Source organism: Chinchilla lanigera, unplaced genomic scaffold, assembly GCF_000276665.1.
Source record: "Chinchilla lanigera isolate Chin_1 unplaced genomic scaffold, ChiLan1.0 scaffold00058, whole genome shotgun sequence".
NCBI classification, from domain to species: Eukaryota; Metazoa; Chordata; class Mammalia; order Rodentia; family Chinchillidae; genus Chinchilla; species Chinchilla lanigera.
The window spans coordinates 3,162,207-3,174,584 of NW_004955459.1; the positions used below are offsets into that span (position 1 = coordinate 3,162,207).

General features: G+C 35.9%; 1 protein-coding gene across 3 annotated transcripts in view; it reads left to right on the forward strand.

Annotated features, from left to right (window-relative positions):
• Positions 1–12,378, forward strand: part of Map3k2 (mitogen-activated protein kinase kinase kinase 2) — a 61,013-nt gene that overhangs the window by 26,248 nt on the left and 22,387 nt on the right. For all 3 annotated transcript variants that reach the window (XM_013521065.1, XM_013521064.1, XM_005397615.2), the window contains 5 exons: positions 1,026–1,144; positions 2,720–2,760; positions 4,610–4,709; positions 10,548–10,661; positions 11,294–11,381. In XM_013521065.1, the coding sequence (XP_013376519.1) occupies positions 1,026–1,144; positions 2,720–2,760; positions 4,610–4,709; positions 10,548–10,661; positions 11,294–11,381 (462 nt within the window). The remainder of the gene's footprint in view (positions 1–1,025; positions 1,145–2,719; positions 2,761–4,609; positions 4,710–10,547; positions 10,662–11,293; positions 11,382–12,378) is intronic.

Below are 12,378 nucleotides of genomic sequence, written 5' to 3' on the forward strand. Positions count from 1 at the left end.
TTTACTTTCTCATTTGTAGTCAGGAATGCAGTGCCCTCTTAAAGTCCAGTTTTGCCACTCTAGTCAGCCTTAACCTCTACTGAAGTTATATATACTTTTACTGAACTCCCATATGTGTCTTATTTTTGTTGCTTGTACTTGCATTCTGAGCTATATATTAATCAAATAGATTTCTGTTGTTTTTCTCAAATAATAGGGCATTGTAGGGAGCAAAAAATAGCCATTGCTTAAATATATATACAAAAGTCACAGAAAACCATGACTATTTAAAAGTGTGTGTCACAGATACTTGAATTTTTATTGAGAATATTCTCATTATTTTTCAAGTATAATGAAAAAGCACATAAAGTATCTAATTCAATATTTTTAAGTCTGGCATGGTGGTATATGCCAGTAATCCCAGCACTCAGAGGCTAAGGCAGGAGGATCACCACAAGTTTGAGGCCAGCCTGGACTATATAGGGAGTTCAAGGACAGCCTGAACTACGTAGTGAAACCCTGTCTCAAAAAATGCTCCCCAAAATAAAAGGAATATTTTAAATAAAATATTTTATTTGAAATTATCTTAAATATTTTGTGATTTTGTGTTTAATTGTAAGTCTTCCAATATATGCCAGAAACCCATTGCTGCTTCTCTATACCATTGATCAGAGTCTGGGACCTTCGGGGACCCTCCTTGCCTGTTGGGTTAGCTCATTCATAATTGTCTACTGTGTGTAGTACCCTGTGACCAATACAGGAGATTTTAGTAGTGTGGAACAATCTAAGAATTGTTAGAGAAAGTGCTTATTCTAGTTTGGCTATGTTCACAGTATACTTGATCTTTTGTGGATTTGTTAGCTCACATGTCCTGACTCTCCAACCCAGAAAAGAAAGAACTTAATTAGGTTGCCCAAAAGTATAGGCATTTAAAATGTTCTAAATCACTACATTTACATTTGATTCCATTATAAATTTTGTTTGGTGTCTGTGATAAATATGTTGAAATTAAAATTCTGTGTGCACTGTATTTTAAAAACATCTAGATGATCAGCAGGCTTTGAACTCAATCATGCAAGATTTGGCTGTCCTTCACAAGGCCAGTAGACCAGCATTATCCTTACAGGAAACCAGAAAAGCAAAATCTTCATCACCAAAAAAACAGGTATTTGTTTGAGTAATATTTTAATATACTCTGTTCTATGAATTGTTTTCTTAATAATATCCAGATTTATAGAGGATTTGTTCAATATATTTAACTTTTACACTTTTGAATCAAATGTTCTGTGGAACACATTTTCTTTCTTTCTCTCGCTCTCTCTCTCTTGCTTTTTTTCTTTCTTTTTTGTCTTTTTGAGACAGGGTCTTGCTATGCAATTCAGATTGGCCTTGAGCTCACTTTGTAGCCTAGGCTGGTCTCGAACTTGGAACGATCCTCCTGCTTCAGGCTCCTGAGAGCTAACACATTTTCTTATAAGTATGCATTTCTAAAAAAAATTTCATTTAATGTTGTAACTAACTGCTAAAAATCATATTTCATTCATGCTTCATACACTTAAATAATTTTCCCCAAAATATACTATAGATATTCACAAATGAGGATGATTTTGATTCCTATAAATAAATTAGTCTTGGATATCGAGCATGAAAAGTAGAATTACAGTAGTCCCCTCTCATCCATGGTTTCACTTTCCACAGTTTCACTTACCCATTGTCAACTGAGGTCTGAAAATATTAGATGAAAAATTTCAGAAACAAGCCTGAGTTTTAAATTGTGTGCCTTAGTTGGGCATGGTAATACATGTCTGTAATCTAGCAATCAGGAGGTTGAGGCAGGAGGATTGTGAGTTGGAGGCTCCCTGGTCTACATTAGCCTGAACTATGTAAGAAGACCTGTTTTTTTTGGTGGTGGGGGGATACACACACACACACACACACACACACACACACACACACAGTGTTTTCTTTTTTCTTTCTTTTTTTTTTTGTCTTTTTGAGACAGGGTCTTGCTATGTAGTTCAGGCTGGCCTTGAGCTCACTTTGTAGCCCAGGCTAGTCTCGAACTTGCAGCAATCCTCCTGCCTCAGCCTCCCGAGTGCTGGGATTATAGGCGTGCGCCACCACTCCAGGCCAATTTTTTCTTTTCTTTCTGAGTAGTGTGATGAAATTTCCTGCTGTTGTATACTGTCCTACTTAGGATATGAAGAGTCTGTTTTTCCATCGTATCCATTCTATATGTGCTGCCCAGTTGGTCACCTTAGTAGCTATCTCAGTTGTGAAATCAGTTGTTGGAATATTGAAGTGCTTGTGTTCAGATACTTTATTTAATAATAGCCCCAAAGTACGAGAGTAGTGATGCTGGCAATTTGGATATGCCAAAGAAAAACTGTAAAGTTTCCTTTCAGAGAAGAGATAAAAATTCTTGTTAATAAAGAACAAAAAACTGTATACTGGTAGGTGTTGTAACATTTACCCCACAGGGAGGGTGGACCATAGTATAGTAGTCTATATTTCCCTTTAACAGGGTTTTTAGCAAATGTCCCATACCCCTGGTGCCTTCACTGAGAGATATTGGTGCTCTTTTCTGCAGATTCAGCAACATAATTCTCAACTTACCTTTTTGGTAGACACTGTCAACTGATGGGAGTTGGTATTGAAAATAAGGTCCTCTTTCTTGTCTGCTCTATATTAACTGGGGGCTTAGAAAAAACTGATTTTGAAATTTATCATTTCATTACAGAACGATGTCCGTGTCAAATTTGAACATAGGGGAGAAAAAAGGTAAGGAAGGAAACATTACGTGGCAATTAATTTATTTAATAAAGCATTCTAATTGAGTATTCTAATTAAACCCTTAAAGATTCTTTTCAGATTTGAATGAAGCTTTATGGCTTACAAATTAAGAATGTCAGGTAACGTGGTTAGAGTATAAGATAAAATTTGTTAAAATTCACGCTAAACATTAGAAATGATTAACGTTGGGGCGGAGGATTTAGCTCAGCGGCACAGCGCCTCCCTGGCAAGCGCAAGGTCGCGAGTTCGATTCCTGATACCGGAATACAAACAAACAAACAGAAATGATTAATGTTTGCACTTTGAAATACTAGGAAGTAAGGTAATTGCATATTCACATTTTAAGAAATTTTTACTCATTGGAAGTTAAATATATTCTTATAACTGTATCATCCTTCCAGATGCTGTATGGAATTTATATATGGATTTAATGTTTATAGTTTTTTTTGGTTTTTTTTTTGAGACAGGGTCTCACTATGCAGTTCAGGCTGGCCTTGAGCTCACTTTGTAGCCCAGGCTGGCCTCGAACTCACAACGATCCTCCTGCCTCAGCCTCCCGAGTGCTGGGATTACAGGCGTGTGCCACCACGCCCGGCAATGTTTATAATTTTGATTATTTTCACACATTTTTATTAGAAATGTTTAGGAAGGTAAGTTGGAATAGTGGCTGCAAATTGTCAGAGATGTAAAACTGTCCTTCTGCTTCATGTCTGTATCTCAGTGTAGACATGATGTTAGTAGTTGACAGTAAATTGCTAGTAAGAATGTTAGGAGTTAGAATGGAATTTCATTTCTGCTGTTAGTGTCTCATACTATTTTAAGAAAAACTATTAGCTTTAAATGGCTCGGAAATACATAACTTAAAGATTTAAACTTTACACAGAGATTTTGAAAAAAATGCAGTATACTAGACATACAGTAGAACTATTAGCCAGTCTAGGTTACTTGAGAATCTTAATAGAGTCCCCAATTGTCAGGAATATGTACCCAATTGTTTTCATTCATTCAGCCTCATTTTTTTAAGAACTTACTATATGCTACCCCGAATGCAAACAGTGAGCAAGGCAGATCTGGACTCTCTCTTTGTGGAGTTTATAGTATAATACAGCCTCTAAGCTTTAGTGTGCTGTCTGGAGCTGTGCAGCAGTCCTTTGGGAAAGAGGAAGAAAATACTATAATCATATTATAATTTAATATTTTGATTCCTTTAACATATTTATTTTGGAGATATGCTTGCGTGATATATATGCTGAACAGTGTTCAGATGATAAGGATACAGAAATCAAGATTTGAATCCTCAAAGAACAGCTTTATTCTTTGTAACAGCTTTTCATTGCATTTTGCTGAGCATAGGTCACATAGTTAAGTTTAATCAGTTTCTTCAGGGGACATTTTACGTTGTTCTTTAACACATGAGTTTCACTGCAAATTAAAAACTTTTAGAAATTTTGCCCTTTCTAAAGTTTTTAGCTAGGTGTGGTGGCACATGCCTGTAATCGCAGCACTCGAGAGGCTGAGACAGGAAGATTGTTGCAAGTTCAAGGCAAGCCTGGGCCACAAAGTGAGTTAAAGGCCAGCCTGAACTGCATGGTGAGACCCTGTCTCAAAAAGACCAAAAATAATTAAATAAATAAATAAAATTATGAGGCTAGAACATACTTCAGAGTTTCCAAACTCTATGTTGAAAAATTGTGCACTTGATCAAAATTGTGCCATTTGACTAGGTAAAGTGAATACATAATTTTTTACTTAATTTTGTATCTAACAGGTGGTAACTGTTCTAAGTATACTGTTTATGGCTAAGAAAATAAAATACTTTAAAATTCTGTCTGTATAGAATCCTTCAGTTCCCCAGACCAGTTAAATTGGAAGATCTGAAGTCTAAAGCTAAAATTGCCTTTGGACAGTCTATGGATCTACATTACACCAATAACGAGGTAAACATGTACAGTTTAACCTATAGTAGCCTTTGTTTTAGAAAATAGTGTGTTCATGTAAGAGATTGTTTTCAGGACTGATGTGTTTTTATTTAGTGATTGGTGAGAATATGTCAGATGAATAAAATATGACAGATAAATTTATAAATTTTAACTGATTAAAATGGATTTTTTTCCATTATGGAAAATATTTATAGAAGATACTTTTTTTTTTTTTTTTTGGTTTTTCTCCGGTACCGGGAACTGAACTCACGACCTTGCGCTTGCCAGGCAGGCGCTTTTTGCCGCTGAGCTAAATCCCCAGCCCCTATAGAAGATACTTATACAAATAATTGCATAAGAATTTATGCTAAGAGGAAATATGTGTATTAGCTGGAATTTTCTTATGTTTTATTTTTACTCTATATACTTTTTGTTGTGGGTTTTGAGATAGGGTCTTGCTGTGTAGTTCAGGCTGGCCTTGAATTGTGTAGCCAACTCTGATCACATTTGAGGCAATCCTCTTCTTCTGAATGCTGGGATCGTAGGTGTGTGCCCCCTTGCCCAACCCCTACATATTTTATCAGTGAACTGTTTTTTCCTTTCATACTATGCTTGGCTACAGGCAGCAGAACTTTGGTAATCAGACAATTCATTTAAGACTTAATGGATTCTTGTAGTGTTGGAATATGATCAGATTGTCATGCTTTGTTTTAGAGTCACATACATGATCTCGAAGGCTTGCTCTGACACTGAGGAACTCTGTGTTCTTGGGAAACACCTTTTTAGTCTTTAGGATTGGATTAGGTGGTTTCCAAGTTTTCTTGTAGCTCTTGAGGAACAATTTAGTTAATTGATTAATTTTTTTAATCTTCAGAAAATATTTATTGTGTTTTTTAGGCTTAATACTGTGACTTAATGAGTTACAGCTACTCATAGGTAGGCAGTGTAGACATGTAGGTTGTTTCTTTTTTTTTTTTTTTTTTTTGGTTTTTCTCCGGTACCAGGAACCGAACTCACGACCTTGCGCTTGCCAGGCAGGCGCTTTTGCCGCTGAGCTAAATCCCCAGCCCCAGTGTAGACATGTAGTAAAAGCAGGCAACTAATAAATGCATTTTAAAAATACGTTATTTGAAGGAAATGCTTGAAGTATTGTGGTAATGAAAGCAAAGGCAGTAGGTACTAAGGAAGAAGAGCTGAGGGGGTGATATTTATATTGAATAGGAGAAGTCAGCCTTGCAGAGAGTTTCAGGGAATGAATGTTGCCAGGAGAGAGCTGCTTGAGAGCAGTGTATGCAGAGGTCCCTAGCAAAGGTGCCAGTAGGGATGAAGTGCAGCAGGATGCCGAGAACAACCTAATGCGAGGAGAACCATGAAAGTGCCTTGCAGATGGTAAAGCACTGTGCAAAAGAAGACATTTGAAAATACTACATTTTAATAGCTTAATTTACCAAATTAAATGGTAGTGATAAATAGTAATAAAATTAAATGGTAATGTAGCAAGCAGTGCTTGTCTAAAGAAACCCTTTACAGCCTAGAGATGATAAAGTAAAATCCATATCCTGAACAAAATGATGAGTACTATGCTGTAGTAATGCTTTGATTGGGTGGTGTGTTAGGCATTGAAATCAGGAGCCACATTCCCAGCCCTTTTTATTTTTTGAGACAAGGTTTCACTAAGTCTCTAAATTGCCCAGGCTAGGCTAGAACGTTTGACTCCCCTGCCTCAGGCTCCCAGAGTGCTGGGATTATAAGCATGGACCACCACACTGGCTGAAATTTTATTGTTCAAATACTTTTTAAAGGTTTCAATTAGTTGTAACATATCTTGTTGCCCAGCCTTATTTTGGTGCTTTATTTTTATGTTAGTCTGATTTCTACCTGCCAACCCCTGGGATTCTGAGGGGTTTTGTAGATGTATGCCTAAGGGTTGATGTATATTATAGGAGTGTGGAGGTAGAGAGTAGGGCAGGTGGACTCCACTTTCCAAAGTGGTAGCTTGCGTGTAGATAATATACTATACGTAAGTCTCCTTCCCTTCCTTCCCTTCCATATCCCTCTGCTAGTCTCCTAGTATCTTTTCCTACAGAAATAATTTGAATCCTTATCTCACAGTATGATTCTGAAAGAAGCAAGACATGATTTTTTTTTTTTTAATCTCAAAATTGTTTATCATGGAAAACTTTAACATGCCAAGATACATTAAGAATACAATATTGTTTCGATCTACTGGCCTGGTAGGTCTATCAAGAACAATGAGTTTAGTTTGACATTTGTACTACCTATACTAGCTCCTAGAATTGCTGTTTTTTTCCTTCAAAGTTCTCCCAAGTTGTTTCTGTAATTCTTTTCTGTATTTTCTTGAGGATTGACTTTAAGTTAACTGAGCTGCAGTTTTAGGAATACTTTTGCATTTGTAAAAATTGAAAATTTCTCTAGTTTTTTCATCGTTTCTGAAGGATTTCTGTGTGCAGCTCTGCTGTTACATGCGAGTGGCCACTTGGCAGGAATGTGGTAGAGGTAGCATTAGGGTAAGATTACTTTTTAAGACTTCTTGCAGCGCTGAAGTTCTGAGAATTTGTGACTCTGTTGAACAGTCCTGATTTGTATCCTGATGTATTGTTCCAAACCAAATGTAGGACTTTCAGTATTGGTATACTAGGGACATCTTACAAATGATCTTTTGTGGCCCTCTGGATAAGCAAAAACTTAAGTAGAGTATATATTATTTCATTTCCATAAGTATTATTTTCAAATATAAAATACGTTTCTTTGTTCAAAATGAACATGTGGTTTACCAGAATGAAAACAACTAACAGCTTTTAACACATCCTTGATGGGGCTGTAATTCGTGTCTTGCTCCTGGGTTGCTCTGATTTGAATTCAGCTGAATTTGACTGTCCTTGCCAGCTTGAACCACTGGTGGTACATAACTGTTCTGCCTGGTGCTTGTACCACTTCTCAGGAGGTCTTTGATTATACTAATGCAAAGAAAACCTTTGATGTAGCAGACCAGATGCCATCATATTACAGTTAAGGAAAACATTCAGTGGTATTAAAGAATTGCAATATGACTAATATGTGGTACAGCAATTGAAAATCCATACTATATATACCACCAATGGGGTACTTATAAAGATTTCCATGTTAAAATTTAGAGAATTAATTATTGATAAACTGTTAAACTGTGGAGAAATGCCAGGAGTGTGAATTACTTGAGAAGTATTCATTTTATAGAAGCTTATTTAGAATTGGCAAGAAGCACACGCAAGTGAGATGGAGATTGTTACTGAAAATGATCTGAAAAAATGAATGCCACTGTGGTTACAAAAAAGCCAAGTGTGATATGATGTTTTGCCCCCTCTGCACACATCAAAAAAATTCATGAATATAAATGTTTCTTTTAATTAATGAAATAAATTTGTTAATGATTGTAATAATGTTTTAATTGGTATGAAGAGTATTAATGTTTATATTTGGGCAGTAAGTATTCAAATTCAAGAAACTAGATTCAGTCCATTTATAGACTTTTAATTAATTTTATTCATCAAAAGACTGATAAAAATTACTAGATCCATTTGTACCACCGGTGGGATAGTGATGACTGTCCTGTGGGACAGCTATGCATGTACCACTGGTGGTTCAAGCTGGGGGATATGTATTAAGACGAAAATTGGTTGGGTTTTTTAAGTTTGCTTTTCTTTATTTAATAAGGTACAGGCTGTGTGTCAGAGTGCGTGTGGGTTGTGGGAGATGAGTATGGAGCTGTTCTTAGATTTTTCTAAGATCTTTCCTATTTTAGCTGAAGAGAACACATAAGTGGGCAGTTTTCATATATTGCTAATGTAAAGTCATAAAGATAATGAGCATTTTTCAAATTTAAGTTATGTTGAATGTGTTCTTGATTTCAGTTTTTAGTTTCCAGAAATATAAACCAGAAGGGGTTTATAGTAACATACAGTTTAAGTAAGTAAATAGATTTCATAGTTTCATGAATAAGACCAAAATGAATTTACCAAGCAGGAAAATGTTCCATGATTTATTATTTAGTATAATTAGAGAAGCTGGAATGTCTTCATGATTGTCTTCATTTTGCTGTTTATGCCAGGTGACCTGAGAACATAGGAGGGATCACATCAGGACTGTGAAAAGCAGAACACTGGAGATAGGAATACAGTGTGCCATTATGGCTCATAGTGAAGTGAAAGGAATTTAATTATGCATATCATTACATCAGGCTCATTCTGTGACACCAAACAGTTAATAATTCTTTCTATTGAAAATATTCTCACTGAGAAACAGCCCAGTTGCATAACTTAACATAAAATTAGCTACAAACAAATTGGCAATAAAATTTTATGTATAGAGCAAGTAAATATAAACATAATATATGGTGGAAGTTATATTCTAGTTTACATTTATAACTAGCAAAGGTATAAATGAGTGTTTTTTTTCTTTTTTAAAGAAATCTGCAGAGTGAATGCATACTGTGCCCACTTGTGTGTTTGGTGCAAATTGAGCTGTCATCTCTGTCATAGTATTAAACATTTACCAAGTATTGTACCTGCTCTCTGTTCTGCTGGAGTGTGGGTCCTTGTCTTCTGGATTTTATAGTATAGAGGACCCCAGACTGAGTAGGTCTCACATTTAAATGGCTCACATTCTATGATTATAAGAGGTGGTTAAGAAGTGTGGAATATGGGATATGTTCACTTGTTTGTACTCTGTCCCTCATTTAATGAAATGGAATATACTTTCTTGTCATTAATAGAGTTATCTTAAGCTCCAAAGCTGATTTTTGTTGTTGTTGTTACTGGGGATAGAACTCTGGGCCTTGCCCTGAGTGAAACTCTTTTTATTTTTTGAGAGAGGGTCTTGCCAAATCACTAAGTTGCCCATGCTGAGCTTGAACTTGCAGTCCTTCTGCCTCAGCCTCCCAGTGCTGGAATTACAGATGTATATTGCCATGCCCAGCTAAAGCTGACTTTTTTTTTTTTTTTTTTTTTAAAAGAAACAAATGTTGATTTTCTTAAATTATGTGAAAAATACTTTTTCTTATTGATCTCTCTCAGGTGCTTTTGTCCTCTGTATCTCATCCGTGATGGGACTAATGAAAGCAGAATCCCACATTCAGGTTTACCGTGGGATGGCTGACTCATTTAGCGTACCTCTTTTTTTGGTACCAGGAATTGAACTCAGAACCTTGTGCTTGCCAGACAGGCACTTGTGCTGCTTAGCTATAGTCCTGGCCCTTAGCTTACTTCTTGTAGTGCAAGATCAGCAGGGCCAGGGACGTGAACCCCGGAACTACAGATTGCACTTTTGTTGCTTGGTGGCACATCTCTCTGGTAGCTGTCATACATGCTCAAGATTTGGTATGTTGAAAAACATAACAGGTGAGAGTGCAGATCTGTGGTCACCACTGGGAAAAAGATTTTTGTCTATGTAGATGACAAGTTGTATCTTTATTTCATATCTTTCATATAAAGATACAAACAAGTTGTATCTTTATTTCTGAGTTCATTTGTATATGTTACTGCTGTTTTGAGATGAACATGCTGTAACTTAAATTTAGTTGTATGATGAAACTATTCTAACAGATTAATCTTTGAGTATATTTACTAAAGAAATGTAATGATTAATAGAGCAAACATTTTAAATAGCCATATTCATTCTAAAATTTCAACAGTGCTAGGTTGTGGAGAACAAAGTATAGATAAATATACTCATTCAGACTTTGATTATAGTAACAGTCAAAGAGAAAACCATTTTGAGATTTGTAACTCCCTAATAATGGAGATGCTTATGGGAGAACTTGACCTTGTAAGATGGCTCTCTGATCTCATGTGTCCCTTCTAGTTGGTGATTCCATTGACTACCCAGGATGACTTGGACAGAGCTGTGGAACTCTTGGATCGTAGTATTCATATGAAGAGCCTGAAGATATTACTTGTAATAAATGGAAGTACGCAGGTATGAATCAGCATTTTTCTGTTAAATATTGCAGGATGTATCCTTTAAAATGCACTGTAAGAAAGTTGTATTCTATAATTGTTGATGTATTTTCAATGTGAGATAAACACATTTAATTGCTATAGTTTATTTATTTTTTTTTTTTTTTGGTTTTTCTCCGGTACCAGGAACCGAACTCACGACCTTGCGCTTGCTAGGCAGGCGCTTTTGCCGCTGAGCTAAATCCCCAGCCCCTAATTGCTATAGTTTAATATCTTTGTTCCTTAAAATCACATAGTCAGAATTACAAATAAGAATACGATCATATAAAACTGACCATGTGGGAAGAATTATGTTAGGATTGAAATGTCTTTTGTTCGTTTGCTTTTTTTTTTTTAAGGCAGTCTCACTATTGCCTGTTGCCCAGTCTGGCCTTTAGCTCCTGGGCTCAAGTGATCTTCCTGTCTCAGCCTCCAAATTGCTGGATTATAAGAGCAGGCAACTATGCCTGGCAGGATTTAATTTTCTAAGACTAGAAGATTGATTAGCCCCATCAACAATACAGAATAGCTAGATTGAATTTGGTAGGGGGAGGACTCTGTTTAAAACCGTATAGGAGAATAATAGCATCAGTTGTCCTTCTTCTCTTGTAGGCTCCTAACTTAGAGCCATTGCCATCACTAGAAGATTTGGATAACACAGTATTTGGAGGAGAGAGGAAAAAACGGCATTCTATGATAGGTAAGAAAGCTAGTATTTGAAACATGAAGTGGGTGATTTCTCGGTTTCTTTTCTAGTTTTAAATGTAGGGGGCAAATCCTAAACATATCCTGATAAATAACACCCATTTTTATATTCTTTGCTACTTATCTACGACAAAATGACTTTCTAGACTCTGATGTCCTTTGTAAATTAATTTCACATACTACAGGTTTAGCAATCCCCTAGTTAAATTCTTTCTTTATATACTCAGGATATTTTAGTGCTTAACAAATTTAAATAAAACTTTATAGAGATTTTAATTGTATAAATAAGATGGAGGAAAAAATTAAGTAATGCTAGAACATTAAAATAAATAGGCTAGATTCTAAGTCCCTAAATCATTCTCTAAGGTTTTAGTTATTGCCAAGAATACTATCAAGATAAATGATTGTTAAAATTTCTAGATTATGCTTTTTCAATTACTTTCCTATTAATTTTTATTTGCCATTAATAATGCATTGCTGTAGTTGAGCCTGTGATATAAAGAAGTAAAGATGCTGTGTGCTGTGTTGTAAGGTAGCCTTACCTGGGAGACATGGGCTAAGTAGAAGTGCTCTTAATGCCTCACTTCTGTGTGTCATCTTCAATTTGTATAAAATGTTAATAATCTACATTTAATTTTAAAAAGGAAGCACTTCATTGCTTAAAAACCATGGAATACATATTTTTTAACCAATGGGGAGAGGATATGGTTATTAAAGATAACCATAAAGATAACCCTTGAGAGCATGCACAAGGGATGGCTTTGAAGGGGAAAATAGAAGAGGAGAGATAGAAGGACAGGGAAGAAGCAGGAGTGTGGCATAGAGGAAGAGGTTAGGTTGGGAGTCCAAAAGATTGGTAACAGAATAGGTTTGATAATAACAGAAGAAGTTACACCGGCATGGGCCACCAAAAAAATTACTTGTCTTCTCCTGGTCCCCCAAAAGACTTACTTGTGACCATTCTTTTTAAGTGTCTTGTTTCAAATTCTACT